The sequence below is a fragment of the Anopheles marshallii genome, chromosome 2 (genome assembly GCF_943734725.1).
Source record: "Anopheles marshallii chromosome 2, idAnoMarsDA_429_01, whole genome shotgun sequence".
In the NCBI taxonomy this organism is placed as follows: Eukaryota; Metazoa; Arthropoda; class Insecta; order Diptera; family Culicidae; genus Anopheles; species Anopheles marshallii.
The window spans coordinates 9,114,726-9,133,587 of NC_071326.1; the positions used below are offsets into that span (position 1 = coordinate 9,114,726).

Consider the following 18,862-nt stretch of genomic DNA (forward strand, 5'->3'; position numbering starts at 1 on the left):
GGTGAGGGTGGCGGGTGTCCTAGCGGCAGAAGCAGTAGCGGCAACACCGAAACGCGGCAGAACTGAAGAAGAATGTTCGTAAAACATGACGCAAAAGTTCTAGTGATAATGAAAGGAGCAATCTTTCGTAGTAAAACGTATAAACACATAGGTATAAAATTACGCAACACACAAATGGACGAATGACAAATGCCGGCCATGCAATGGCAATATAGCAGTGACGTAGACCGCTTCATGATCATGCTCGTGTGAAGCGAAAAGAGTAGAACATTTTAGCCAGTAACAAGTGATAGTGGTTGGGAATGGGAATAAGTTAGATACTCGCTGCTATAATTTATGTTACACGCTTACAGGAGTATGTTAAATGTTAATAAAGCAAGAGGGATAGAGAAAGAGAGAGGGAGAGAGAGATAACTATGAAGTTAAAAAAAAGATAACGTACAAACCGTTGCATATTTATTAAACAAAGCTTTAATATGAGTTGAGCATAATTTTGCCATGTTGTAAATTATCCTTCCATGCGTAACTGGATCCGGTTTCGGATCGGAATCCTACATAATAAGGTCAATTAGGTTATGGTTTTCGCAGTGTTATTGTTTGCTAGGCGCTCTGTAGTCTATAGTTGTATCGTTAGTTAGGCCCACAGATAGTCGTTCTTGATGGTCACGTTAGATGTGATGTTTCGTTTTTATCCGCCATCATGGGAAGGTGGCAAACGGAGCAGATTGTTTGATCGAGCATACATATATGAGCATAGTTTATTAGTCTGTAACCGTGTTGAGAAGCGACCGTGACAATATATCCACCACCGAAAGCAAAAGGCTGGAGGGAAGGTAAACTAGTGAGGCTTATACTAGGTGAAGTTGAGCTATAGGAATAGGAAGAGTTGGAAGTTTACGAATGGGGCGAGGATGGATCTATTATTTAACAATTTTCGTATCATATTGGGAAGCCGTAGTGTGTACCAGGTGTTGCCACGCCATTATGACGTTGGTTATGGAAGGGAATAGCACTAGCGATAATGGTACTTGTTACTACCACTGTTGTAATCTAGCGTTGTGCATTTGATATTATAATTTTCTGAACAACATTCACAAACTATAGAAATATATACAAACCACAGACACATTCAGCAACATCCTCACACGTGTAGTGTTAACAAACCAAAAAAAAAACATGTCCTGTTTGTAGCGAAACAGTGGCCAAGCACGTAGAACTGTCGGTGTGTAGCGTACGGTAATATACAACGGGACGTTTAAAAACTGTTGAGGTTAGGTTTATTGCATTGCGAGTGGATATAGAAATGAACTAAAGAAAGATTATAATCGAAAACAAAGCAAAACACAACTTTACAAACGTCCTAAGAAGCATTGTTCACTTGCTAGTTAGTGCATTAGTAGTGCATCTGTACAACGCACCACCATCGGTAACTCACACACACACACAAACACACATTCGGAATTGAACGTATCGTTTAATGAATGGGAGTAGGAACAAAGGAACAATATATGCTGGGATTCACCGATATCAAAGTAGATCTTGTAGCGAACACGATACGTAGGATGTATGTGTATGTAGCCACTGGCAGAAAACGATCAAAACCCAACAATTTATCAAACCCCCCAAAAAAAAAACTCCTGTAGTTACTCCGGCAAGGGTGAAAACCAACAGCAGAAGTGTACCTTAAATGTTAAAATTTATATACATCCCCTGTAAGAACTGAATGTGTCGAGAAGCGGCGCCTAGTGAGTACCAAACTGTGAATGTGTGGCGTGTTTCGCGTTTCACCACCCACGGAACCGAATCACAATTTTCCCGCGCGTTTGAAACGTTAGCTCATTTTATTAGAAAACTCTTTTAAGAACCCCTTGTGAAGTGTGGAACACTAAACCATGACACATAAACTTAGAGATAGCGAATGTTGTAGGTAACAGAACAGGAAGAGAAGCAACAGCCAGCTGGACATTAAAAAAAAACCTTTTAACGCTATTTAGACATGTAAATGAAAACAAACTCATCCAAAACATTTAAACAATTTTAAGAAAAACAAAAACCGACCCAAACTATGCCGGAAGTTCACTAAGGCGGTGCTCTAAAATTTGTCGCATACGACAAAAGACAAGCTTTGTGCGTGCTGTAGAATGTGTTTGTTCGACATAACTGTCAAAAGACATGTCAAAAGACATGTTTTACGAGGTGCATAAGAAAAGAATCAAAATGATTTGTATTTGGACAGATGTTTTACCGTGTCTGACATGTTTTTCTAGAGCACCTTCACGGTCGGTTCTTGTTGTGCGTCGGCAACTTTTAGAGCAGAGCCTACCTGTTTCTCTCCACCTGTTGAACTATGCTAGAAGACTGGTCAAACTTCACTGTCCATTGCATCCAAAGTTCTACAGAGCCCCAATGAGAAAGATCGCCATACTTTGCCACTCTGCCCAACAAACAATCAAACCTGTCAAAGCGAGAAAGCATGACGTGTTCTGCTTATGGGAATGTTCGACACCAGTTCGATAGAAGTGTGTTGAACTGAAGTTCAAAAGAGTGAGGCAAACAGTTACCAAAACACGTTGTTTCCCGGTTTTATAAGTCCCTTTCCCGCTTTTCCAGCCTTTATACACATACACAGGATACCGTGGAGTTTGGAAAACATGGCGATTTTAAAACAAAACATAAACACACACAACCCATTAATCCCACTGAGAGCTTAATGACAATTATAGGCAGTTCAATGCCACCCGGTCGCGGTCGCGTGCATTCGGTTCGTTCGGTTCACTGGAATGTGCGCTTGGTTTTGTTGTTGTGTTTGTAGGGTTTTTGCGGCAAAGGAATTTGTCAAATTATGCAACTCCAAACAGGGTGAAATCGGAATCGGAGGCTAGGAAGCACGCGACCGTTCGTCGTAAACACGTTGTAGCAATCCTTAGCAAAATGGTGCCAAACATGTGAGAAAACTTACAGCAAACAATTTGTGTGCGTGTGGATGTTAGTGTTTGAAGAGTTGATTAGCGTTCGAGGTAAAGGCGTCACAGGCACGATAATGAACTGTTGATACTATTTCGTTTGTGCGCCTGTCCGGGGAAGGGACAAACGCAATGCGATAATACTGAGATAAAACATTAGCAATAAATGAAACAAATGTTCGATAAAAGCAATACATACGGCGGAGTGCTTTATTTTCTTATTTAATTTTATTTGATTGAAACATAATCACTGGACTAGATTTTCATCGCTTGGATTGGAGGACTGTTACTGATGAGTCATCGCTGTCAGATAAGTAGACAAACTTTCCTCTGTCGTCCTCTGTCCACTCTCGTCATCATCGTCGTTCGGCTCGTTAATCTCTTCCCAATTAATCATTCGCATGCTCGGTGAAGTTTCTCACCATTCCGTCAATTCACGTCCAATTTCACCTTCTGGCAGAATTTTATTGGTGCAAAATTGAGGCAACATTTAAAGCTTGTCATTGTGAGTGATGAATGGGGACGTTCTGTTCCCACCTCGCTTCCCGCGATCGTCACTAATCTTTGACAAATTGACAGTTTCTCTGCGTCATTTCTCTTTCGCGCTCAGCTTTATCAGACCACCAGCCGGCTGTCAATCAGGTAGTGTGATGAGTGCTAAATTAATTTCGCACCGATTGACTCACCGCCGGAGACACACGGTAAAAACGCAGTAGCCATTGCCGTATCTGTTTTTCGTGTGAATGCTGCGTGGATAACGTATCGGGGATATTGGAAGGTTGTTTAGAATATTGGAAGTAATTAACGAGTAATGGAACGTTCATTGTTGCAACTAAACATTGGAATCATTTGAGGCATATTGCAAAGGAAGAACTGGCCTAATCTGGTAAGAAACTGGGTGAGAGTTAATGGAGTAAAATTCCAAAATAAACACAAAGTAAACACACAGCGCGCACTTCCTGGAGAGCACTCCAATTGCAATTGCTGTGAAGTGTTTCTTTTGCTTCATTTTTAGCATATTCTTTGTGGGTTTAATACGAACAGAAATTGAGAATTGTTTTCATATGCGCCCTTCAAGTTCAAAAATAATACTAAATAATGGCACACAACTTATAAAGTTCTTAAATATCGATTAATTATTTGCTAGTTTGTGCATTGATTTTGTTTTTGCTTTGACTACAATCAAAGATATTCTAATTATTTTTGTGTTTGGATTTGTATTTTAGGGAACAGATATATGAAAAGATTCAATAAAATGTGTATCCCCTTAAGCTTTGTAATATTTGTTTCGGTAAATGATTTTATTTTTAATGGAAGATCCTTCCTTCAGCCAGAAATATTGTAGAATTCCTCTTAGGAAGAGCTGGATAACTTAATTTTTTTTAATCTTTCACCTTAAATTTAAGGAAAAACAGTTTAACAATAGTTTATGGATTTTAATGCTCAAAACTTATTGTCCGAACGCTGTTTAAGCTTAACTTTAAAAACATGCAACATAAATTATTCCCATCATAATAATGTTGGTGTTCATTACACCATTGCACTATCAATTGCACATTAGTTCCAAAACAACCATTTCAATTAATTGAGTTATGCGAATGAATGTAAACGAGTGACGTAATGCATTCCTGTTTAGTTTTGCGTATTTGATTATGGTAACCCTTATGGTAACGATATCACATTCCAATGTTTAATTAATGTCTGCTGCACAAATATTGCTCGTTCAATTGCATCGTGTCGAGTGCAGCATGTGCACGAAACATTCCTAGTAACAACCGATTTTCTGTTCCAGGAAAGTTATGTCCCGTTGAAGGCAGCTGGCTGTTTGCGTTCCGAAAACATTCCGTGAAAAAGCGCAACTATTGTGAGCATGGCAGTATCGGAGTTGCTGTGGAATTGTTTCCTGCTGATGCTGTTTCTTGGTAAGTACCAATAATGGCTTCATGCTAAAACGATAATGACGCGTTAATGGTATACGCATACTTTTCAAACGTCTCGCAGTATTGTATGAATTTCGATCATTAGTGGCATTCCTTTGTTGCTGCCATCCTTTCGTCCTTATCTGCTGTTATCCAACGGATTGCAATAATTGTGTTTATTTATCCCATTTACACGCCATACCACGGACCTGTTTTGTTCACTTGCGTCACATTTTACTCGGGATCGGGAAAGGGTTGCTGAAAGCTGCACTATCATTTTATTGGCCCTCGATCGGTGAGTGGAGATATGACGATTTACATCCATCCCTTCAGTATCACGAATCGTGCAGGTACGTATCCCCATGGCAACACAAATGGCCATGGGTAATCCGCTTTATAATTAAAGGCAAATAGAGTTACATGCTCACTCAACCCCGGTAGCGTCACACCTACAGGAGGGATGCAAACGAATTATTCGCGAAGGATTAAACCACGCTTAATTTGTTGCTCTCTTTTTCCGGCATAACTTTTAGAGTGAAGCAACTGGCCGTAAACGGTGTCTTTTTCATCGTCTATCCCTGCGTGCTGTGCTACCGTTGCTACGCCTCGATCCGCTGGACACTGTGGACGGAGTGTAGTGAAACGGAGGACTTCGCGCAGTACGTTGAGTATTCGCGCGAGGAACAGGAACTTTTGCGCGACGGCATGATCCGTGGACGAATGATAGTACAGAGGGAAATTGTGCTGACCGCTGCCAGGGAAGATGAACTATCGTGCTACAGGAAGTACGACGACTGTGTTGTCGCAGTTGAAAAGGAACCATTAGAAGAGCGCACTAATCCGTCAGAATGTGAACCGTTGAACTTGTCGAAAGATGGCGAAGGATTGAATAATGAGGAAATGCTCTTGCTGGAGCACCCTCGAGAAGATGCAACGAAGAGGAATACAACTGTTTCTAGCAGTGAAGAGGAAGGAGACGGTGATGAAATTAGCTTAATTCCACAACCTTCCAAAGCGTGTGACGCTTCGTCGTTTGCTCAGACGGGAGCAAATAGATAGTTTAGCAGAATAACTGACTTTTTTTAATGTTAACAAGGAACTTAATGACAAAACAAGCACAGAAAGAATGTCTTGAATTGGATATAGTGGTTGTTCAATTCACAACAATTGTTGGTTGCTTTAATTCGTGAATACGTGAATTCGTGTTGCGTGAATCATCTGAGAAGTGGCCGTGGTGTTGTTGGTTCCACCACACATCAACTGAAACTTATTCCACCCAAGCTAGTTTGTCGCAAAAGCAACATAAATCACGCTCGCCACATCCAAAAATAGCAAAATCGGTTCATTAAACGGCACAAATATTTTGCCTTCCCTAACTTCCAAACCAGAACAAAGACGGGGATGGATTGTTTCAACGCCGGCAAAATAAAAACATTGCATGATTATGTTGCTCCCTCCCGCCCATCGTAGCTGATGGATGATGGAAAAATGTTGACTCATAAATGTGGAAATATTTTGAAACAACAGCTCATCGTTTGATTGGGCTGGGACGGGAGAATGAGAAGAACGATATGCCGGCCCAAAAATGGACCAGCACCCACCCGGATGAGTTTAAAATTATATCCAAAACACCGTACCGCGTGCGTCCGTATCGGCCGCAACGGCCACGCTGCACACACCGCGAGGGTGCGTTTGGAACGCTTGAGTCATTCGGTTTCCCAAACGGCCACATGCCACGAGTCGTCGTAACCGGCCAACGGGAATGTTATTTTCGAAGATGTCGCACATGGGCCGCCCGCTTGGTTGGCGGTTGCTCTTCGGTAGGGAAATTCAATTTCCGTCCATCGCGAAGGGTTTTTTTGGGGTTGTGGCGGCCGGTATCGGTAAAGGTTGTTCTGTTGGTAGACGCATTATCTCCTGATGCACCCACGCGGGTGTAGCAGAGCGAAGATGTAGCGTCTGACTGTTGCCAGCCTCAAGTGTGAAGCATCGCACGATTGTGTCGGGGATCGGGGTGGTTTGACCGTGACAGACATCTCCACCGAACAGAAACAAGCACGCACCGTAATCCAATATCGAGAGCCCATTTCCGACGCATAATGATAACAACAACGGGACCGTCCTGTGACACACACTCAGCGTCGAGTGGGACGGTGGGAAATTGAACGAAATACAAACCGTTGCAGCTATGAACGCCGCCAGCCCGGAATGAAATATTCCTTTCGTTGGCCCAAAAATTGTGTGAATAGCTGCGAGTGTGAACAATTTATGATCCGCTCCGAACACGCATCCCATGCGCGGTTGCACAACGGAGTAAGATGTGTGTCGTTTGCGAGGCGGCAAGTATAAAGTGGCATGGCACAGTGATCTTCTGGCGTTGTCGATGGTTGTGCCGTCTGGTTGTGGGGATGCGCTGTTCCAGCACATTACGATCCCGGCTTTGTTTGAAACAGAACAGCACGCAACGGCAATCGTGCGATGGCTTTATGTGCGAGTAGGCGAGCGTGTGGTGTTTGACGATGAGGAATGTCCGGGCCCTTGGAAATTAAGTGATGCATTATTTGGGTCGGGAGGGTCATACTCATTTCGAACTTAATTATAAAAATTCCTGTAGAGTGGTTTCGAAATGGTAGGCAAATCTTTCTTACTTGGACACGCGAGTTGTTACTGAGATAAGACTTGCGTTTTCTAATTTTCCTGATTTTCCTGAAAGAGCCAGAAACACTCTGTTCTTCAATGGAATTCAAATGCAGAAAAAAAATTGTGAATAACTTATTTCAATTTCATTATGTATGAGCCGATTGTGTTAAACAAACCGTTGAATATGAGCTGTATATGTCTTTTTTATATGTAGTTGTTCATTGTGACTCTCGTAGATGCTGATGATGAATTATTTGCATCCTCCTTCTTCTCCTCCTCCTCCTCCTCCATGTTTCTCTTCTTCTGCTTCAGTTTATTATTCTTATTTTTATTCTTGGCGTAACGATCTACTACGTCAAGCCAGCCTAAATACTGTCTGGGATACTAAATTTATTTGACCACGTAGCCGGATAGTCAGCTGCTCCTTGGATTGATCCGGATGGACGTCCTGTCGTGTGAACATCAGCGCCGCTACCAATACACCACCGAACCGTGCCCAAGATGAGGTTATAAGTTGTTTGAATAGCTAATATTGTACTAAATAAAAATAGTGAAAAATTAGGCAACATAATTTGAGACTCGGGAGCTTGAGAACTGGACATTCAGGAGATGCCCAAGGACTCTTTGGGTTTCTGGCCAGACAATCTGGCAATGTCACCGCGATATTGATCGATTGAAGATGTACGTGGCCAATTCTCAGATGCATTAGGAACTTTGTCCAGGAAGGTAATTCTCTTACACCATATTGGGGTCTGACCATACCCATATACATGGAACAGTATGTTCCGATAACTGGTTACCCAATCAAACCCCGTCAAACCTCATCAATTAGGGTTTCAGTGACGGAGATATAGAGAATTAGATGGATGTTGTTCACTGTGTCTTGATGCTTACCCATGACTTTGAGTTTAAGTATCTTAAATCTTTAGCATCTTTATCGACTTGCGACCTCTTCTTCAAAGATGATGACTAAATTTGATAGATTCTGGATGAGTTCTTAATTCTCACAGCCAGCCTCGCGTAATTGCTATATCCTTAAGGATATCAGTACAGTCGAGAGTTGATCGTAGTCAGTCTGTGCAGGCTTTTGCCGTCTATGAACTGACATCCTTTATCAATCTGTTCCAATGACAATTTTTAATTCCTAATTATTATCTATATCGCACCATGATTCTAAGACTTTCACCACGATTCAATGACAATTGGGTACAAAAAGGCGTTGAATGTCAAACATTGGCCAAGACATTCAGAGTACTATTTTGTAAATTGATCGATTGAAGACAAAGAGACCTTTCACCGTCCGACCAACCAAGGGACGAGTGCATCGGCATTACACTCTAATGAGAAAAACACACACAGTAGGAATGCACCACACGGTTAACCAGCAGCGTCAAGTGGCGTGACACTGCACAGGAAGAGTGCAATGAAGGTAAGCAACGAACGTGCGGCGATGTCCCCCCTCCGTAAGCACATCTAACTGGAAGAAAAAGAGTCGCCAAGGGATCGCAATGCCCCGGTGTCGGTCAGGGTGTTTTGCAGCTCGTGATCGCTTTCTCGACTTTCTTACTGAATTCAACGCCGTCCGTTCCGTTCGGTCTTGTTGGGCCCCCCGCTGCCCACGTGCCCCCCCCCCCCCCCCCCCCCCACGGTTGGATAAATACATCCTGCCCTGTCAACATCTAACGGGGCATCCGAGCCCTTGAGTTGTTTTGTTTTCGTTCGATCCCGCTCTCGTACCCGGCCAGGTTTCGTTCGATCCCACTCTTCCGCACGATCACAAATCGTGGTTGGCGGCGGCGCCTCACGGGTGGCAAGTGGGGGGATGCTGACGATCTCGTGAATTGATCGAATCTCCGGTGCACCGTGGCATTTCCATGGAGAGAAGAAGGAAAAAAACGCAGTGCTGTGAGTAAATAATTAGTGAGAGCGAAAGAGCGTGCGCTCGCGAGCAGTCAGCATCCGCATGGACCCACTTTTCCTTTTGTCTCGGAGTCGAAGTCGAAGATGTAGAAAATAGGGCCCGCGAACGAGACAGTCCGCGTCCTATAGCTGATAGCGAAAAGAACGAGATGCATCACCGTTGCCATTAACAACAGTGCTCTCGCTCTCTCGCTCTCTCACGCTCTAGCTCGCGATCTCTCTTCTCACCGTCTCACGGTGGTGAGCGAGATGAGCGCGCATTTTACGCGGTGCGCGATGCTGTGGCCACCTCGTCATCTCGTGGGTAAAAGGCCGCGGCGAAAGGAGACGCCTTACCGTCCCACGTTAACACACTGGAAGGGGGGGTGGGTGTTGGGTATGGAATATTATCCAGCTTCGGGGAGGGTTTCAGGGCGAGTCCAAACGGAATTGCTTTCGGAATCGAATCACGAAAAATTGTTTCTCTTTTTATGCTCAGTATCGGTACACCGTCGGCTTAGTATTGTGGCGATCTTTACTTGCGATCGATGCGCGCGCGCGCCAACACACATACGCTCGCTCTCTCTCTCTCTCTCTCCCATACACGCACGTTTTGCCTACCGCCATCGCCATCGCAGTGTGTACATACACGCGCACCCGGTACGATGCGCACGCCGGAGAATCCGCAACAACGTCAACAAAAATACCTATAGAAGGTTAATACGGTAACGGGCGGTGTGGAGTAAAAAAACCGAAGAAGAAGAAAAGGAACACACGTACAGACACACACACACATACACTCGATTTACTCCATTCGATCGCGACCGCCGACTTTGCGCCCGTTAACGCGCGCCCCGTCCGTCACTCTTCTTCGCGCAACGCAAGTGAACGTGTCTCGCACGCGGGGTTTGTTTTGTTGTGCTACCCGTTTGTTGCTTTTTTTTTGTTGCCCCCCTTCGCAGTTTTCGGTTTTGTATTATTGGTCCGGTGGTGTTATTGCGAGCACTGGCAAAACGATTTGTGGTCCAGGCCGTTCGGTTCGGGAAACGCTGATCGCGAGACATTTCCTCGGTTACGGCGCTACCGATTGCTGAAGGTGTATTTTCAAGTGCGTAAACCTACCCCGGTGTCCGTGTTGTTTTTTTTTGTTTGGTATAGCTGGGGGTTAATTGTTGATGTTTGCCTTTACCACGATCGTGAATTTGCCCGTTTCTACAGTGTACGGTGGTTTGCGGGCAGTAGTGTAGTGTCTACGAAATAAGCGACCCAGCTGTGGTCAGATGGTGATTAAAGTTCGCTCCGAATGTAATCAAATGTCCGTTAGGGGTAGTGTTTTCTCCATGGGGGCAGTGTGTTTTGCCTGGCCGATCTGGTGATCCCGTGTAGGTGATCGTGCAAAAAAATTGAAATCCCATTCACACCGTCACGAAAGCGCGTTGCAACTCCGCAAAAAGAAAGGCGCATCTCGAGTGATTCGAGACCCGTCGAGCCATTCCAAGGCGCTGGAAAAAAAGGTAAATAACAGTGTCAACCGTGTGGTGGCTCCGGGTGGTGGATAGGAAAAACAGGTTTTTCCTAACCTCCCCATCCTAAGCCATCGGGTGCCATCCCTTACCCGTGCCTGGGCTGGGAAGATTCCCCTAGTTCCAAGTCCCAAGTGATGTTGGTGTCTGTGTCTGTTCCCGTGTGTCACTGTGCGAATTGCTCACCGTAGTTAACGGAGTGCCGGATAGTGTTCCCGTGCCGTTGGGTTACCTAGAGCCTGCGGTTTAACCCTCGCAGCAGCGCACCAAAACCCGCTGACCGTGAAATCATCCGTTAGCGACCAAAAAAAAAAAGAGGTAATGTGTATGTGCCGGTTCTGTTTCCATTCCCCACCCGATGTTCAGTGTCGAAAACATGCGTGCGCCACTGACAAATGTGTGCTAATGCAGGTACGAGCGCGCACCCTTCACTGTCAAAGGTAAACTGCGAACCGCAATCAAACCGGTGCGACATCAGAAATCAAGCGGTCCGAAACGATCATCCCGCGCTGTCACGACGATTGATTCCTAGGGCGCTACGGCCTTCATGATATGATCAACTCCACTTGTCCTACCTGTCCCCCCCCTTTTCTACCAATCTGTATGGCGCTGTTGCGTGATCAAAATTGACAACATATTTGCGGCACCTACGGTACGGTGCACGTCACCGAAATGGTCGCGTTCGGTCAGTTTCGGTTGATTGGGGAGACGGGCCAAACGGCATTGCGAACCTTCCACGTAAACTTCAAGGCAAGCTACCTTTTTGTACGGGGGGGGCTTGTTTTTTTTCCTTCTTCTTGTTGGATGTCTGGCTGGCAGAGGTAGACCCTTTCGTAAAAAAAAACGGAGGAACTGAGCAGCCCACAACCAAAGCAAGACGAGACCCGTACACGTTTCGTTAGCTGTCGATCAATGCGATCCACGAGCTTGGAAATTGCCCCGGCCGCCGGTAGGAGTTGTGCTGCAGCTCAACAACTCCACCATTGACGGGCCGGGGCTGGATCGGTTTGATGGAAGAGTTCGACTCTTCAGGTTCACGCATCCGAAAGTATCCCGTTAGATAGGGCAAATCGGGCCTCCCCCCGCCCCTCGAGGAAGGGAAGCAAAGCTAAAATTAACTTCACTGGAGTGGTTTGGTAAATGGGTGCCCGGTTCCGCCCGGTTTCCATCTTCCATCCGTCGGGCGGGCTATTTCGAAGCTACTGATGCTATAACGTTTTTAAAACCATCCCTACATCACGAACCGCTCCCGGGTGCTAGCAAAGCAACGGAACGGTTCAAGTGTTGCTCAATGTGGTGAGAAGCTGGTGGTCTTAAGCTCGGCAGGAGCAGTGACGCAACTCTGCAGGGCGGTCGTTTTTCCCATCATCGGTAGCAGCTGGTACGGGAGGTTAATCTGAAGAACGTGAACTCCAACCCCACAGACCGGGGCGTAGTACTGGGGAGGCACTTCTAGGTCTATGCTGGGAATTCTTGGACCCTGGTCAGACTGTAGGAACTGGCGGAAAGCGTTGATTCTAAACTTTTAAACTCCATATCGTGTTACTGATAAGCGGATAAGGTCGTCTGAGACAACCACAGCGGCCTTTCCTGCCTGAAGGCCATTCGATGCGATGACATTGTTGAGCGTTGGTAAGCGCTGGAATACAAACGTGTATTGCCTCGGTTGATGCGTTCCTACGCCGTGTTCTACACAGCACACAGCATCTTCCCTCGCCGAACCGCATTAATACGAGACTCGAAAATGGTAATTATATGCCTATATTTAACCGGCCCCGACCGAAACGTCGTCCGCGCGACGACCGTCTTCAACGTCACACCGGTTCTCCCACCCGGGTTGCAGACCCGGCACCGGGATGAAACGAAACAAATTCGTAAACACATACACGTCCGCACCCCAGCGTTCGACTTGCCTTCTCATCGACGTGTGCTGACGATCGGTTGTGTACCACGTTCCAACGCCCGTGGAGGTAAGGCCGGGCCCGGCCGAGACGAGATTCCGCCGACATGATCTTCATTAACAACTCCATCCGGTTTCTACAGCCCGCAGTACAGGCATAATCCGCTTCTTAATGGACGGCAACTCCTACGAGCGGTTCTCAGCTCATGTTCTTTGCCCGCGGCCGGATACAATTTTGCCAGCTTTCTTCTTGCCAGGGGGTTCACTGGAAGTGCGCCAGGACAGCTGGCACTTCCGCCCGGGCACTTGTCGTCTTGTACCCGGGGCTTGTCAATTTGAATGTGGTTTGTTGGCCATAAAAATTAGCCCACGAGATGACAAGATGAAACTCGCTCCCTTGCCTCAAGTCTTCTCCCACCGCACGTTAAATTCTGTATGGTGCAAGTCAAGCAAGAAGCAAGAAGGTATGATGAAGGTACACACCGGGGAATGCTCCATGCGTCCAAACCGGTCTCGTTGCTCTGGCTGGTGTTTGTCGCCCGTTCGCGCGCTGAGTGTGGAATTAGTCTTGTCAATTATCTGCCTGTTTTAGCCTGTTCTCATCGCATTTTACCCTGCGACACAATGTCAAACTGTCATTTACACGCATACGGCCGGGCGTACGATTGTCGAGGGTAGCGATATGGAGGTCGGCGCATGCTAAATAGCCACTCAAATCACAGCTGGTAATTACCGATCGGCATGACACCGCCGATACGGTAAAGGCGGAACAGACCGCAAACTTTGTTAGGCCACACTGCAAACCGGTATATGGCACCGGTTGCGTAATAATAGCGTAGATGGCATGATGCACCTTGCCTGTGCTACCGAGGCAGGGGATGGCCATGGCGATGCGAAGGTACGGATCGTTTACTCGATCCCAGCAAGCGGAGAGAACTAAAAGAGCTCATAAAACAAGCTATTGCGCCGGAAGTTGGAAGACATTTAGAAAACGCGGATCATAATTTATCGATTTGATTTCTGTGGTTTGTGCAGTTTGAAAATGGTCGCATTTTCAAACTCGCTACGAGTTCCCAGTGTATTACATTGTATCTGTATCTCAAACTGTACAGAGATGCATAAAATCTGCAGTTATCTCTAATTCCACAGTACCCAACCCCCCGTTCAATGTACAAGCGTAATGTTTAATCTAATCGCTCGGTACACGTATCGATGCAGGAACAAATTGTATGGATGCAAAAGGGGAAAAAAAGAAAACTCTCACCCTTGAAGCCTCGCGCAAAGGGTCATTATCTTTCACTTAGAAAGGTGGTCTCTTTTGGTCGTTTTCGTACCTCGGATGGAGCACGCTGCCTCGGAAAATCAAAACCATGACTGTTCCAGCCGAGGGAACATTGTTTTCCCTTTTTGCTTTGTTGCTGTGCCGGTAGAAATGAAGTGGCGGAGGCTGATTGACGGATTTCGGTTTCTTTCTCGCGTATCCCACCGGTCCAGTAGGAGAGTTTCGTCTGTGAAGCAGCTTTCATCTTAAGCTGCTGTTGGGGGGAACTGCCACGGAGAGGAGGGCTAATCAATCAAACTTCCACGCACTAAGATCGATCGATAATGAAATATGTAATTTGATTTTTCTTCACTTACGTCGTAGTGCAACGAATGCAGGGCTTAAGTTTCTTGTTGATGTAGAGTTGATGGAATGTGGTTTGTTTTACAACGGTGTTCCCATGTGTTTGGCCTCTAGCCAGGTGTAGAAAGTCAATGGCTGTGAAAAGAACTCATAACCAAACTATTAGTGTATTAAAGATCACGAATAAGAAATGACCAAGAAGACGTGTATCACTATGCGTATTATTGTAATAGACAGTTCTTTTATATTTAAAAAAATATATTAAAATGTACGTTGTTATTTCTATATGTACGTCTTCAAATTTTAGGCACTACAATGGTGAAGTTCTTGGATAACTCTTCAGGGGACGAATGTAAATGAACCGTGCCGCTTATATGATGGACTATTAATTGGGGATTTAATTATTCAAGTCACAGATAATCAATCCACTTTATTTACGTTGAACCAATTTTGCAAGCAACTCCTAATATGCAGTTTCCACAACTAATTCCTTGTAACAAATCTGACACAGATGCACCATTATCGTACTTACAGACAAGATATGATATTTTACTTTCTTTCAGAAATATTTACCGCAAACATCTTTTGTTGGTTTTGTGCAATTATTTTCATAACATTTTTATTTTAGAATGTTCCATTTGAGTCTGTGGAAGTTTTGGTGTGCACGATTGTATTCTCCAAAACCGAGCAATATTGAACACATTTCCGTTTACACATATTTTTATCTAATTTACACAAAACGGTTTTGATGTAAAGTAGAATAAATTTAATTTTTATCCACATTCTGCCTTTCCCATACAAAAAAACCAACGGCCAACGGTCGTTTGACAAAAATTTGCTTGAAAATAGGCTGCTTGCGGTAAACTTTCTTGCACGCAGCACAACACCAGCAGGCAGTATGCCTTTGTTTGTGTACGTTCGGGATGCCGAGCACCCGTACGAGAAACGTCAAATGGCCGACACGGCGATCTGAACCGCACGTCAGTGTGCGTGTAGCCATCGCGTGCGTTTGCTTGTGTGCTGTGTGAGAGCGGGTCGTAAAACTTGTTCGAATGCGAAAAAGAGGTTGGATTTCCGTCGGACGCTCGTTCGCTTTCTGCTCGAAGCTTTGAACGCAACCGTGTGTGTCCGCTGCCCGTTGTTGTTTGGTGCGATTTTGTGCTTAAAAAACCGACCGAAAAGTTTGCTAAAAAGTTGCACCTGAGCGAATGCGTGCTGTTTGCTGCTGGTGATGCGTCGGTGAAGAAATTGTGCACCTTTGCGCGTCGAAAAATCAAGCAACCTGTGGTAGTAGTTTTTTTTTCTCTTGTTCGCTCTACTGTGACCACAGACCACCCGTGTTCGATCGCGGTAGCCAGCTACGGCATCGTACAGTGTTTCGCTGGTCTGGTAAAGATACGCTGTCCACGGAAGCGAGTTTGTCGCCGAATACTATTCCCGGTGTCCTCGCGTCAATCCGCATTGTGAAATAAACGCATCCTCCGCGCGTGTGTGTAGTACCCAGCACACACGGGTGAAATCCTGTGCCGAGGGATTTACCTCTTCTGTGTGGCGACGAGCGTGCGAGAGCGAGTGAGAGAGTGGGAAAGGGAAAGCCTAAGCAACGCGAGCGAGAAAGAGATCAGTCTTTGCAGCCGTCATCAAACAACTATTGTGTTTCGGGGGCCGTTTTTTGACGTTTACCGTGGCTGGCAGACCGTTTTTTTGTTGTTGGTTCGGTGGCGTTCGATTGTTCCATTTTGGGGGCTTTATTTGCTGAGAAAACACTAGCAGCAGACCACTTTTCCCGTGTACATCCACATACTACTATATCGCGTCATCAGCAACACCACCACCACCATCATCATCGTCGTCACCATCGATCCGTGTTCGTCCAACACACGGCGTAAGTGTGTACCGTGCCGGGGTGTACAGTGTGTGGAAAACAATATCCAACAGTGTGCGCAATCATAGTAGGCTCGTTGTGAAGAGGTCCCACGGACGGCGCCTCGCCTGTTGTGCTGCCCCCAATATATATAGTCACAATAGAATCATATTGCAGTGCTGCCGTGTGTGTATGTGTGTGCCGAATTGAAGTGTGTGTGTGGGATTGTGTGCGTGTGTGTATGCGGAATTTTCCACCATTAGCGTCGTGCCAGTTGTTCCAGCAGAAACGCGCACAGAGTGATCTCGCCAAAAGGATCCCTCTGGTTTCGAGTGGTGGCACTTGTGGTTAGTGGAGATTTGTGAACGCAAGATATATTGTTTCTGCAGCGGATATCCACGGCAAGATCCCAAAAGGAGAGTCCGCATCAGGTTCAGCAAGAGTGAATACAGCACAGACGGAACGAAACAGCACGACGAAGCGAACAGATCGAACCACAGACACCCGGTTAATGGTAAGTTGGAAAAACTTTAGCCCTAGTCCGTTTCCCCGTTTTGCGCGCGTTGACATCAATCGCTAGTGTTTAGCGACTGTGAAACGATCGAAGATGAAGTGTGCAACCCCCAAGCTTTACTGTCCCCGTGGTTATGTGGTTTGAGGGGATGCGATTTGCCGCAGCACATCGACGCGTGTGCGAAAGCGAGAAGGAATGCACGCGACATGCGATGGTTGCTGCCCAATGTTCTTGGGGGTGCTGCACAGGAGATAAACAGCTGAAAAGCGATCGAGAATGCTATTCTATGCAGGAAGAAGGTTGTGGAGGGGGTGGAAGGACCGGTACAAGGCACCGGCAGAATTAGAGTAAACATGCAAAAAGGGTCCGGAAGAAGGTAGTGAAGGGGCAGGGACGGAAGCCCCATCAGGTGTGTATGCATGTCTGGCCGGGCCGGTAGTGTGGGGAGATTTTCCCCTGCCAATTGGGTTTCGGGAAAGAAGATGTGAAAGGTCATGGTGTGTTTGTAAGTAACGGAAGAAACGGGAAGGGAGTGTGTGGTTGAGAGAGAGAGAGCAGCATTAATGTCGCCGTTGCCTTGTCTCACTCTTTCTCTCTTCCTCCGTCGGCGCCCGTATCTATCGTATAATTTCTTCACACTGTCGCATGATGAGCAGCTGTATGAGTGTGTGCGTGTGGAGCGACGTGGAAAGCGGTCGAAACCGTCGTTCATTGGAGCTGCTGCTGGCGCACGGTGAAACTAAGCTGAAACCCCCGCGTGAGATGGTGTTAGTGTAGTATACGTTCGTGAGTGAGCGAAAAGGCGCCATGCGAGTGTGGCTCGCTCTTGTCAACGTCTCGCGGGAACAGGTCTTCTTTGTTGCTTGGATGTGTCTCCCGTGCTGAACGGTTGCTAGGAAGGAAGTGTGTGCTACTTGGGTTGCGGGGGTGCGCACAGCAGAAGCGAAACTGGGACATGGACATTTGCGTAAGCGAAACAGAAGCAAGTGGAGGGTTGGGTTAGAAAAAGATCGACTGTAATCATGATTTCTCTTATTCACTAGACAGTTAACCCTTGCAGTTAATGTGGCATATGAAGAGTTCATTTATTTACTATTTAGTAGGAGTTTTTGACAGTAAACGAACCATTCCGTGCCTTCATTTTAGGTATATAAATATCTAAATAAAACTTTAAGGAAACTTGTGGGAAATATAGGAAAGAAATCATTTTTTTATCAACAATTGAAATATGTCGTAACATGTTTATGAGATTTACTTTAATTTCTGCCGATACAAATTGATAAAAACTGCAGGTTTAAATACGGTAATCCTTCTGTTTTTTTGTGTCTAGTTCATAGCCCATGCTTTGCACGGCAGTATTGCTTCGGTCCACCATTAGGGTTTCCCCTTACCTCGATTTCGATGCAAAGCTGGCTTTAAAGATATATAAAGATTCTTTGACTTTATTTACTCGTAGCTGGATAGTTAGTCCTGCGTACGGAGGATTAGTCCGGGTAGGATTTTGCACCGGTACTGTCGTGTGGAACCTGTGCTGTTACCAATACACCACTGGGCCGCTTCGGAAATGTAACACAGTTCCGAAATTCTTTCGATATTCTTATAGTGTACACGTAAACACTGTTAACATAGCTTAATGTTTTAAGTTTAAATAATGATACCAATCATATGAAGTAATCAGAAATAGTGTGTCTGAAACATAAAGAGAACAGTATGTACAAATGCCAACTCCGATATATAAGTGTAGTAAATTGATAAATTGAACATTCGCTCAGACCTTCAAGGGTTATTCCCATCGCCGCTGTATAAAGGCAGTCGTTGCGCATGGTTGCGTGCGTAGCGTACAGTGCTTTGATGGTGTGTGCCGTGGTAGCACAGTCGGTCGATGTTCGCCAATATAGGGGCAATAGCAACAGCGGCAATAAGCGCATAAGAGCCAAGCAGTTACGATGGAGACAGAGCAGCCAACCCTTACGCCAGCTTACCCACGTAGAAGGGAGAAGGCAAAGACGTATTTTC

At 45.6% G+C, this 18,862-nt stretch overlaps 1 protein-coding gene across 1 annotated transcript; it reads left to right on the forward strand.

Moving 5' to 3' along the window:
• Positions 1 to 4,833: 4,833 nt before the first annotated feature.
• On the forward strand, positions 4,834 to 5,941 carry LOC128709178 (uncharacterized). Its single transcript, XM_053804162.1, has 3 exons — positions 4,834 to 4,885; positions 5,136 to 5,232; positions 5,416 to 5,941. The coding sequence occupies exons 1-3, from the start codon at positions 4,834 to 4,836 to the stop codon at positions 5,939 to 5,941; spliced, it is 675 nt and encodes a 224-aa protein (XP_053660137.1).
• Positions 5,942 to 18,862: the final 12,921 nt, after the last annotated feature.